This window comes from Strix aluco, chromosome Z (assembly GCF_031877795.1).
Source record: "Strix aluco isolate bStrAlu1 chromosome Z, bStrAlu1.hap1, whole genome shotgun sequence".
Lineage (NCBI taxonomy): Eukaryota > Metazoa > Chordata > Aves > Strigiformes > Strigidae > Strix > Strix aluco.
Genome location: NC_133971.1, coordinates 82,782,520 through 82,795,407, shown reverse-complemented (window position 1 = coordinate 82,795,407; position 12,888 = coordinate 82,782,520). Strand labels below are relative to the sequence as shown.

Here is a 12,888-nt window from a genome sequence, read left to right as displayed (position 1 = left end):
TTTAGAGGCAGACCTACAAACTGTCCAAACCTAACAGAAGGGGTAAGGAATGTGCCAATTTCTATGCTCTTGTCCTGGTTTAGCCAGGATAGAGTTAAGTTTCCCCAGCAGTGGGGGGGAAGCTCTAGCCCGGTTATTCAGATACCATGAGGACGTCACATCCTGGCGCCAAAGCGGGACAGTCGGTTAACACGTGTACTGTGGGATTTGTTCTGTTCTCACTGCTGTATTGGTAGATATTTTGCTCTGTTCATTGTTATCACTGTTATTCTTATTGTTGTTGTTTGTTGCGTTGCAGTTGCACTGTTGTATTAAACCTTTCCTTATCTCAGCCTGGGGCTTTGTATTTCACTCCCTTTGTGGGGGAGGGGCAGCGGCCACGTGGTCTCAGACCCCGGCAGGGACTAAACCACCACAACTTTGGCGCCCAACGTGGGGCTGGAGAAGACTGAGATAAGGACAAAAGGAGAAGGTGTGTTAGAGCCATCTGTTAGGTGTAATTTTTTTTCCCTGTTTTTATTCGTATTGTTTGATAAGAAACGTTTGCAATGCTGGCCGACTTGCTTGCGTGGTGGGGCTGGATTAATCCTTATATCCCCTGTGTGTTCCCAGTGCTGGTGTTTGTTCTCGGTGGAAGATGTATCAAGGGTCTTGTTCTGCTCTACTGGTTACTGTCTGCTTATAATGGGCTCGTATCGCTGCTTGTGGGGGTGAACTGGTACCTGTTTGCTGCCTGGTCTTTTGTTTGGGGTCTCACCCCCTCTGTGGGTGAGCCAGGGGAAGAGATTCTCTCGGTTTTTGAGAGCTTTAGCTCTCCCTGGAGCACCCAAACCAGTGTGCTTGCGGCTCTGTTCTTTCTAAATGTCTGCCAGATCTTGTTTTGGACCATGCGGTATTTCTCCAACAACAGAAACCTGCCCCGAGGGCAGATAGTTATAAATGGCTAGGTATGTGGGAGATGATGGGCAAGTACCTGAGTCAGTGGTCACCCCCAAAGTTCTGGGATTTCACTCCCGAACAAGTGCAGAGTCCTGATAAACTGGTGGAGTGTTTGGAAAAGGTGTGCTGCCAATCTGACAAACCCCGGGAGATGCAACTCGCTGCGATGTGTTGGGGGCTTGCCCATGCTTACCGCATCGCCCTTAACACTGATCACTGCCCTCAAGGGGGAAAAAGGGCTGCAGGGTCTGAAAGTGAACCTGCTGGTACAGCAGCTGGGCCAGGGGGACAGGCAGTGCCAGTACCGGTCGCCTCCACCAGCACAGCAGCTGGGCCAGAGGGACAAGCAGTACCAATATCAGTCGCCCCGACACAGAAAACCAAATACACCAAAAAATCCCCTCGCAGTGTACAGGGTGATGATGAACCAGGCCCATCACGAGAGCAGGAGGAAGAGCCGGAGGTAATCATCCAATCTCTATCCCTCAGTGAGTTGCGAGATATGTGGAGGGATTTCAGCCGCCTTCCAGGTGAGCAAATTTGCACCTGGCTGCTCCGGTGCTGGGACAGTGGAGCTGCTGGTTTTGAATTGGAAGGGAGGGAGGCCAAGCAGCTGGGACCTTTAGCCAAGGAGGCTGGTATTGACAAGGCAATAGGGAAACAGGCTCAAACCCTCAGCCTTTGGAGGCGACTCCTGCTCGGTGTGAGGGAGAGGTACCCCTACAAGGATGATGCTTGATGCTCTATGTCAGTTAGGCAAGTGGACCGACATGGAGAAAGGCATTCAAAACCTCAGGGAAATGGCTGTGTTTGACATGGTCTATGGTGATCTGAATGATGAGCAGTCACCAATGGATCCAGATCAGGCCCCTTGCACACAGCTGATGTGGCGGAAGTTCCTGCAAAGTGGACCAGAGGCACATTCCAAAGCATTAGCAGTAGCGTCCTGGTGGCGAGACACCCAGACTCAGACAGTGGATGAAGTGATTATCCAGCTCTGGCAATATGAGGGAAGTCTCCCTTCCTCCCAACATGCTTTGGTTTCAGCTGTAGAGGAACTGTCTCAGAGGCTCCAGAAAGTGGAAGAGGACATGTCCTACATTCCACCTGCATGGACCAATGTCTCAGCCATTAGAAGCAGTCGCTTCCCCACCCAAGAGAAGGACAGTGGAAGGCACACACCACGGGGCACCCTGTGGTTCTTCCTCTGTGACCATGGGGAAAACAGGAGAAGGTGGCATGGACAGCCCACTTCCAACCTAGCTGCACGAGTACAGCAACTGAAAGGGAAGACCACCATGAAAGGGGAGTCTTCCAAGAGAGATGCAGCTCCAGTGTCTAGTCGGAAATCCCCCAGACAGAATAGAATGGCCAACAGTATGCTTGACCCTCTTGAGGGGACCAGGAAGTCATTCTTGCAGGAGTCACTCTTAGATCAAGTGAGTGATGGTGAGCAGGATTAGAGGGGCCCTGCCTCCAGCCAGGTGGAGGAAAGGGATAATCGGATTTACTGGAAGGTGTGGATCCGATGGCCTGGCACATCAGAACCACAAGAATATGAGGCCTTGGTAGACACTGGTGCACAGTGCACCCTGATGCCATCAAGCCACAGTGGGGTCGAATCCATCTGCATCTCCGGAGTGACAGGGGGGTCCCAACAGCTGACCCTATTAGAGGCTGAAGTAAGCTTAACTGGGAAGGACTGGCATAAGCACCCCATTGTGACTGGCCCAGATGCCCCGTGCATCCTAGGTATAGACTACCTCAGGATAGGGTACTTTAAAGACCCAAAAGGGTACCGGTGGGCCTTTGGTATAGCTGCCCTGGAGGAGGTTGAGCAATTGTCCACCTTACCCGGCCTCTCAGAGGACCCCTCGGTGGTGGGGTTGCTTAAGGTTGAAGAGCAGCGAGTGCCAATTGCCACCAAGACGGTGCACCGGCGGCAGTACCGTACTAACCGAGATTCCCTGGTCCCCATCCATCAGCTGATCCGTCGACTAGAAAGCCAGAAGGTGATCAGCAAGACTCATTCACCTTTCAACAGCCCTATATGGCCAGTGAGAAAACCTAATGGCGAATGGAGACTGACCGTGGACTACCGTGGCCTGAATGAAGTTACGCCAGCGATGAGTGCTGCAGTGCCAGACATGCTAGAGCTCCAGTATGAGCTGGAGTCGAAGGCAGCCAAGTGGTACTCCACGATTGACATCGCTAACGCGTTCTTCTCCATTCCAATAGCACCAGAGTGCAGGCCACAGTTTGCGTTCACTTGGAGGGGTATCCAGTACACCTGGAATCGATTGCCCCAGGGGTGGAAACACAGCTCCACCATTTGCCATAGACTGGTCCATACTGCACTGGAGAAAGGTGGGGCTCCAGAACACCTGCAGTTCATTGATGATATCATTGTATGGGGGGACACAGCTGAGGAAGTCTTTGAGAAAGGAAAGAAGATAATTGAAATCCTCCTGAAGGCTGGTTTTGCCATCAAGCAACAGAAAGTTAAGGGGCCTGGAAGGGAGATTCAGTTCCTAGGAATAAAATGGCAAGATGGGCGTCGCCACATCCCAATGGAGGTGATAAACAAGATAACAGCCATGGCCCCACCAACCACCAAAAAGGAGACTCAGTCTTTCCTGGGCGCTGTGGGGTTCTGGAGGATGCACATCCCAAACTACAGCCTGATTGTGAGCCCTCTCTACCACATAACCCGCAAGAAGAACGATTTTAAATGGGGCCCAGAGCAACACCAAGCCTTTGAACAAATTAAGCAGGAGATTACCCAGGCAGTGGCCCTCGGGCCAGTCCGGACAGGGCAGGAGATTAAGAACATGCTCTACACCGCAGCTGGGGAGAATGGCCCTTCCTGGAGCCTTTGGCAGAGAGCAGACGGGGAATCCCGAGGCCGACCTCTAGGCTTTTGGAGCCGGGGATACAAAGGCTCTGAAGCTAACTATACCCTGACTGAGAAGGAGATACTGGCAGCGTATGAAGGAATTCGAGCTGCCTCAGAAGTGGTCGGTACTGAGACACAGCTCCTCCTGGCACCCCGACTGCCGGTGCTGGGATGGATGTTCAAAGGAAAGGCTCCCTCCACACATCATGCAACAGATGCCACGTGGAGTAAATGGGTTGCATTGATAACACAATGGGCTCGAATAGGGAACCTCGATCCCCCAGGATTAGTAGAAATGATCATAAACTGGCCAGAGAGCAAAGATGCTGGGATGTCACCAGAACAACAGGTGAAACATGCTGAGGAGGCCCCACCATGTAACGAGCTGCCAGAGGAAGAGAAACAATATGCCCTGTTCACTGATGGGTCTTGCTGCATTGTGGGAAAACATCGACGATGGAAGGCTGTGGTGTGGCATCCCACACGGGAAACCACTGAAGCTGTTGAGGGACAAGGTGAATCGAGCCAGTTCACAGAGGTGAAAGCCATCCAATTGGCTTTGGAGATTGCTGAGCGAGAAAAGTGGCCGAGGCTCTATCTCTACACTGACTTGTGGGTGGTGGCAAGTGCCCTGTGGATGTGGTTGCAGCAATGGAAACAGAACAACTGGCAACGCAAGGGCAGACCCGTCTGGGCCGCTGAAGTATGGCAGGACATTGCAGCCCGGGTGGAGAACCTCGTTGTGAAGGTGCACCATGTGGACGCCCATATACCCAAGAGTCAAGCCACTGATGAACATCAACATAACCAGCAGGCGGACCAGGCTGCTAAGATCGAAGTGGCTCAGGTGGACTTGGACTGGCAGCGTAAAGGTGAACTGTTCATAGCCCGGTGGGCCCATGAGACCTCGGGCCACCAAGGCAGAGATGCAACATACAGGTGGGCTTGAGATCGAGGGGTGGACCTCACCATTGACACCATCGCAGAGATCATCCATGGATGTGAGACGTGTGCTGCAATCAAACAAGCCAAACGGGTGAAGCCCCAGCGGAATAAAGATCGATGGATGAAATATAAATATGAAGAGGCCTGGCAGATCGACTACATCACACTGCCACAGACCCGCCAAGGCAAGTGCCACGTGCTCACAATGGTGGAAGCAACCACTGGGTGGCTCGAAACTTATCCAGTGTCCCACGCCACCACCCGGAACACCATCCTGGGCCTTGAAGAGCGAGTCCTGTGGCGACACGGCACCCCAGAGAGGATTGAGTCGGACAATGGGACTCACTTCTGAAATAACCTCATAAATGCCTGAGCAGAAGAACACGGCATCGAGTGGGTCTACCACATCCCCTACCACGCACCAGCCTCTGGGAAGATCGAGCGCTACAATGGACTGTTGAAAACTACATTGAGAGCAATGGGGGGGTGGAACCTTCAAACACTGGGACACACATCTGACAAAGGCCACTTGGTTAGTGAACACAAGAGGATCTGCCAATCGAGCTGGCCCAGCTCAGTCAAAACTTCCACGTGTTGTGGACGGGGATAGAGTCCCTGTGGTGCGCATGAGGGACCTGCTGGGAAAAATGGTCTGGGTTAGTCCTGCGCCGGGCAAAGGCAAACCCATCCACGGGATTGTTTTTGCTCAAGGACCTGGGTGCACCTGGTGGGTGATGCAGAAGGATGGAGAGGTCCGATGCGTACCACAAGGGGACTTGATTGTGGGTGAAAACACACCGTGAGTTATACTGTGCTTTTGTCAATTTTTCTTTGTTAATGTTCATTGCTAAATGGCAGCTGGATGTGACACACATGGTATAGAATAAAGGGGTGGATTATGTCCTGGTTTAGCCAGGATAGGGTTAAGTTTCCCCAGCAGTGGGGGGGGAAGCTCTAGCCGGGTTATTCAGATACCCTGCGGACGTCACATCCTGGCGCCGAAGCAGGACAGTCGGTTAACACGTGTACTGTGGGATTTGTTCTGTTCTCACTGCTGTATTGGTAGATATTTTGCTCTGTTCATTGTTATTACTGTTATTCTTATTGTTATTGTTGTTGTTGTGTTGCAGTTGCACTGTTGTATTAAACCTTTCCTTATCTCAGCCCGGAGGTTTTTTATTTCACTCCCTTTGTGGGGGAGGGGCAGCGGCCGCGTGGTCTCAGACCCTGGCAGGGACTAAACCACCACAGCTGTACAGCAAGCAACTACTCACATTTAATATATGCAGAAAGGTCTTAACAGTTAAGTGTAATTATTTGTGAATCTTCTCAATCTCTGTTCTAGAGAAGATTTATTCCTCAAGAAAAGAATCAGGTATTTTCCTAAGAAGGCCACAAAGCCGTTACCCATTACAGAATAGAGAACTATGCAATACTTCCTTCCCGTCACATCTTCCTTCACAGTATTGCAACACTGTAACATCAACTGTAATTGCAATCTGTTAAAATGCTGGCAAAGAAAGGACGCTTTATCCCCAGAGTGCTGCCTTTGGAGGTTTGCTACAGAAATTTTTTTAATGTTTTCATCCTATGGTAATTCAAGCTTCCCAAACCTTTTACTACAATTCCAAAGGCAAGGAAACATAATTAAATCCATTTGTACAAACAGACTAAGGGAATTACTGAAAATCCCATGTGGCTTTAATAGCAGGACTACAATATACCATTTCCTCTAATTTTCCCTCCCAAGACCACAGCAAGCAGAGATTCCCAGTGGCGATCACAACCAGCATGAGTTACTCCTGACAGAGAGCTACTACCTGTGGAGAGTCGCAGCAGTTTATACTAACTACCACCTGCATTGAAAACTAATTTCTCACAAATGTATATTTTAACAAAGACAAAAAAAGAAAAAAGGTTATGTAGCTGAGAATAGCTTATCGTACAGATATTCCTCTCTTCCCACACACATCACGTTCATCAGTTTGAAAAGATTCACGTTATTTCTGGAGTCAGCATCTTTCAAAGGTGGCGTGCCCAACAGCACTGCACTTCTCCAAATTAAAGGGTAGGAAGTGCAACCCACACAGGTGATATATACAGAACTTCCAAAAGCCAAAATAGCCTCTACAAGGGTAAATTGTATTAATTGTCAGATTTGCAAAGTCTTGAATCTCTGCTAAGCAAAGCTTCTTGCTAAGATGGCCCTCTAAAGACAGCAGGGCCATCACTTCTCAGCTTTCTTACCTTAAAAAGGATGTGGCTCCTGCCCCACCAGATGCCATCCCAGGCTGTGTGTACTCTGCAGCCGCAGGGTTGGCTGCAGCGGGGAGTCGAGTCGTGGGCTGCCCGGTGCCAGGCACAGCTGGTTCCAGCCAGCCCAGCGGGCCCACCGCAGGGCACAGGGCACGGCTGAGCCCCACAGCAGAGCTGGTGGGGCCTCAGGGGAAATGTGTTTAAGAGGGCAAAAATGTCAGACAGGCAGAGGAGGGAACAAAAAGGAGCAAGAAGCAGCACAGGGAACACCAAGAAGAGGAAAAGCTCCATGACAGAGCAGGTGTTTCCTGCAGCCCACAGAGGACCCACACCAGAGCAGAAAGTCTCTGCTGCCTGTGGAGGATCTGGGAAGACCTGGGATCCAGCATAGGAAAGCTGGGAGAAGGAGGCATAGTGTGAAACCCCTACATACTGACCACAACACTCTCATCCCCAATCCTCCCCACATGCTTCATTGCCACTCTAAAGGGAGGGAGCATAACCAGCAGCAATAACAATGCAGGGAGAAGTCCCTGGAGTAAAGTTGAGCTTGGAAAACAGGGACAAGAGAGGTTTTCCCTCTGTTTCAATGTTTGTCTTTTCCCATTATCTGAGTTAGTAATTAAAAGATACACATATTAATTGGCTATCATTTTCCCCACATCAAGTCCATTTTGCCTGCAATGGTAATTGATAAGCAATCTGTCTTTATCTTGATGAGACTTCTTGTTCCTGTTTCTCCTTATTCTCACCTGCTGAGGTGGAGCAGCAGGGAGTAAATGAGCAGCTGGGCAAGAGCTTGGCTGTTAGCCTGGGCCAACACACTACATACATATATATATTCTACTTTCTGCTGCCTGTCAAATCAGCTGGATGATGTATGCTGATAAAAGTGAGGGCACTTCAGACACAAAGCTTTGCTACCAATTCCTGGAACCACCTTTCTGTACAGAAAAGCTCATGGGAGGTTCAGCTATGATCCACTTGTAGTGAAGGACCAGCTCCCAGGAAGCAAGCTAAGTTAGGTAAGCTGGTACAATCAAGCAGCAGCCCACCAAGAACTTCAGCAAGAACTCTGGCATCTCAGCCAGAGCAGCAACAAGGTACTGCCATTTTGCTTGTCAGCCCCACACACATGCTGTATTTAGCGCCTCTTGTCATTAACAGCTGACTGAGTGCTATGAACACCATCTGCTGGTCATGACATTTTAGTTCACTGAGGGTTCTACCTAGAACAACTAGAGGGAGCCTAGACTGTCAAGTCTGCCGCTGGTCAGCTTGGGACCAGCCCCTGTAGCAGCTATGAACTGGCTTTCTTTTGAAGTATGCTGACATTGTTACGGAGTGCTTAGTGAACTTCACCATGTTTAGTTTTCCATGCGGTGCTTCTAAAACAAGGCAGCAACACAAGCACTTACCGTCCCAGCAGCAACATGTGACATAGCACTACAGTAAGAGTAGCACTATTTTTTTCTTATCTAGCTTTCAGTGCAAGTGATTAAGAATAGGGCCGCAACAGCTTTTTAGTTACAGAACTTCTCTGCTGCACCCCCCAACTCAAAAGGCTGTGTTAGGTTTGTGTGTCAGGGTGAGAGGCTTCTCTAAGCTCCCCCTGCTCCAAGTCAGATGTGCCTCTGGCCAAGGCCGAGCCAATTAGTGATGGTGGCTGCACCTCTGCAATAACGTATTTAAGCAGGTGAAGGTGGGAGGAGGGGTGGGCATTGTGAGAGACACACCTCTGCAAACACCCAGGTCAGAGGAAGAAAGGAGTAGGAGGTGGGGGGGGATTCGCCCAAGCAGAGACTCCCCTGCAGCCCATGGTGAGAGGCAGGCTGTGCCCCTGCAGCCCACGGAGGTCACTGATGGAGCAGATGCCCATCTGCAGCCACCAGGGAAGGGGGCTGCTCCCAAAGAAGGCCGGGACTCTGAGGGAAACTGCACTGGGGCAATTCATCTCTGGGAGGATTGAAATGTGCAGGAGGGACCCATGCTGGAGCAGTTCTGGAAGAGCTGCAGGCCATGGGAAGGACTCATGTAGGACAAAGTACATGGAGGACTGTTTCCTGTAAGAAGGACCCCACCCTGGAGCAGGGGAAGAGTGTGAGGAGTCCTTGTCCTAAGGAGGAAGGACTGGCAGAAACAACAGGTGATGAACTGACTGCAACCCCCATCCCCTAGTGGGGAGGAGGTAGAAAAATTGGGAGCGAAGCTGAGCCTGGGAAGAAGGGAGGGGCAGGGGGAAGATGTTTTTAAGATGTGGTTATACTTCTCACTGTCCTACTCTGATTGTTAAATTAAGTGTTTGTGATAGTGATGTTTAAATTAAATTGATGTTCCTTTTTCTTCCCCTAACAAGTCTGTCTTTTGCCAGTAACCATAATGGGTGAGTCATACTTCCCTATCCTTATCTCAATTCCATACTCTTTTCTTTTATTTTCTCCTTCTCATCCCTGCAGGTGAAGGAGTGCTTGTCAAAATAGTAAAAGTTCATGAAACCTCCTGACATATGCTTTTTTTGTATATCTGACACAGAAGCAACCATCCATATGCACTCAAGCTTTAATTAACTGCTTACAAGATTTAACAGATGCTTAAGTCCCAACATCCCTAGATTCAAATTTTGTAACTGACCCATTACAACACAGAATGAACATTAAGTTTAGATGAGCCCTTTACATAAAGCTCTTTCCCAAACTAGGTCTTCACAAGACTATCCTCCCATGCAAAATTTTGTTAACAAAGCAGTAAGTTCAAGGGATCTACTAGTTTCCACTTGCAAAACCTCCATCTTTCTGTAGCAGCATACTAGCTACCAGGCAAACACTTACTGAAAGTTTTAACACTTAATACCTGAAGTGTCTTCTGAAAGATTGCTTTTGACTTCTTACATTAAGTGTTAATCATCACAGGGTTCATCATAACAGGGTACACACCAGTTGCTGAGAACTTGTGGCATACAATATGAGCTACTCTTTTAAACATTAAGTGCTCTATAAACTCAACAGTAAGGAACATAAGTGCAACAGTTCACTTAAAACACAACAGAATACAACCTAGTTTGGTACTAAAGCAGTTTTAATCCCATGACTCCAATGCACTTGCAGAATATGGCACCTTCATTCCTCCTGTGTTCATGCTGCCTCTGCCTCTGTAATTCTAGGAAAAAGAAGTACTAGTTTAGAATCATTAAGACTTTCAATCATTTAACAGTAAAAGTCACTACAGAGCAAGTTTACCTTCTGTAATGTGAACACATATTTTTTAAATAGATACAGAAGCTCTTTCATCATTACACTTATATACGTAAGGTTTTTAGGCTCTGTGTGAAATTAATGCACTTTAATCCACCTCAGATTTACCAGGTGTAGCAATAATTCTTGTCAAATCCCCAACTTCTTCTCTTACCCAACACAAATCATTTCACACAACTTTGGGGAAAAACTTCCTTCTCTATTTCTTGTTTAAGAATGACTGTTTGCATTAGTTTCCCAGCAAAACCCTTTTCCTTTGGAAAAAGGATGAAGCCCAGTCATCTATAAGATTGTCCCAAAATAATCAGGTAAGAGCCTCCAACAGGTTCCTGTTTCAAATTCATTATTTGATTATCAAATGACCCTTTCATGCATTTGTTTTGGAAGAGAGAATATTGTAAAAACACAAATAAGATGATGCCATTTCTTCTGGGGAAGAAAGGTAACACAATCCTTACTGAACACTAGATGATACAGACTCTCTTTCAATAATAGTAAAACAGCAAAAAACAGCTTTAATAGTTAATTTCAAAATTAATTATATAATAAAATATAATCCAATATAAAACATAATAAAATATAATAAAAGAGGGCTGATTAAAAATGCAGAGTTGGTCAAAATTGCTGATCTCAGGTCTCATAAGAAAGTAGCTAGAACCTGATGATCTCCAACTCAAGAGTCAGTACATTACATTTACATGGTTGAGAGGGCAGCACTCCCAAGGTAAACAGATTTCCCCTGAAACTACCCTATTCACAAGTATGTGGACGAAGACTCAGTCAGATTTGGTAACTCAGAGGTCATAAAGGACATGAAGGACAAACTTGGACCTAGAAATGACAGATTTCATGAAATGCTGGGAGACACTCCACAAATGTTGGAGACATGTGTTTGGAAGCAAGGTTGACAAGATCCACCTTTGAAAGCAATCTATACAAAGTCAAAAAGTGTTCTTGAACAGGAATATAGAAGAACGATCCACTAAAGCTGCAAGCACGGGAAGGCAGCAAAAGTTTAAGGGTGTAACTGAGGTCCCATGAAGACCCAAAGAAAAAACATTCAGATCTGATTAGGGAACTAGTCAGGCAGGTAAATACAGCCAAAACACCCAATACTTTCAATAGTTATGGTATGGAAAAAGATAAATACTGAAAGGAAGGTGTGAGCTTGAACTCAAGCTTCAGACATTGTGTAAGCAGTGTCAGTAATTACTCCTCCTGTGGTCTGTAAGAGTATTATCATTTGGAATGCAACTGACATGTGATAAAATTCTTACGGAAGCAAAAGATCAAGGAAAGGCTTTTCACAGAATCACCTAGGTTGGAAAAGACCTTGAAGATCATTCAGTCCAACCATCAACCTAACACTGACAGTTCCCAACTACACCAGATCCCTCAGTGCTATGTCGACCCTACCCTTAAACACCTCCAGGGATGGGGACTCCACCACCTCCCTGGGCAGCCCATTCCAACGCCTAACAACCCATTCTGTAAAGAAATGCTTCCTAATATCCAGTCTAAACCTTCCCTGGCACAACTTGAGGCCATTCCCTCTTGTCCTATTGCTTGCTACTTCATTAAAGAGACTCATCCCCAGCTCCCTGCAACCTCCTTTCAGGTAGTTGTAGAGGGCAATGGTGTCTCCCCTCAGCCTCCTCTTCTCCAGACTAAACAACCCCAGTTCAGTCTTTTGATGAAGGCATTAAAATCCAAGTAGATAAAAGCAAGAAATACCAAACATCAGTTGAAAAAAGAAAAATAATTCAAAGGAGTAGTTTAAATATAATTTATAATTTAAATCCTAAACTAGCAGAGTGATTTAAGAGCTATGCCACCTAGGCTGTCTCATTTACTCAAGCTCTATTTTAACATCTGGTCTCAGCAAAACAGAGACCAGAAGGCACCTCCTTATCACAGACATTAAGAACAATTTTGACATGGATCAGATTGGGGCATTTAACTTTAATTAGCTGAAGTTTTCAGTCAAATGAGTTACTTGATTGAGCCATTCATAACAAGCAGTGATTGTGTAACTAGCATCTATTTGCTCCTACCCTACATGTGCAGTAGAGAATCTTCTGGAGCTACAGCTTTTGCATATGTTTACACAAACCTTTTTTCCACAGAGTAATTCTTGACACTACAGATCAAGACAAATGCAGTTTGTAAGGCCACACTGTAACAGTCCAAGTCAAGCAAGTTGTCCAAAATTAGTTCCAGAAATACTGAGGACTTTGTGTCCCTTATCTTAGTTGTGCATCTTCAGTTAACAGTCAGAACAGTTTCAGTGGCATTACTCTTGATATATACTGCTAAACACACTTTTATATTGAGACTAAGTTCTAAAAGCCGAGACTTCGAGTTTACTTCCAGACTTACCCTTTGGGTATTAACTGATGTAAAGTCTCTTTCTTTAAAACCAAAAGCAATTTCTTCCAACCAAACAGGAACTTCTTGCTGGGCCTACATAATTAGAAAAGTGAATTTAGACAGTTTGACTGCTTTACCAATTGGTATTAGGAGTTCCATAACTGTACCAAAGAATAAGAGTTGATCAGTACATTAAAGTGAAATCCTGAAGAACAGAAAAAGTTAAGCACC

The 12,888-nt window shown here is 46.9% G+C and overlaps 1 protein-coding gene across 1 annotated transcript in view; it reads right to left on the bottom strand.

Annotated features, from left to right (window-relative positions):
* Positions 1 to 10,111: 10,111 nt before the first annotated feature.
* The window catches only part of DDX4 (DEAD-box helicase 4), a 33,074-nt gene continuing 30,297 nt past the window's right edge, over positions 10,112 to 12,888 (bottom strand). Inside the window, exons 18-19 of the mRNA XM_074813673.1 lie at positions 12,667 to 12,750; positions 10,112 to 10,192 (exon numbers count right to left, since the gene is read on the bottom strand). Coding sequence (XP_074669774.1) covers positions 10,112 to 10,192; positions 12,667 to 12,750 — 165 coding nt within the window. The remainder of the gene's footprint in view (positions 10,193 to 12,666; positions 12,751 to 12,888) is intronic.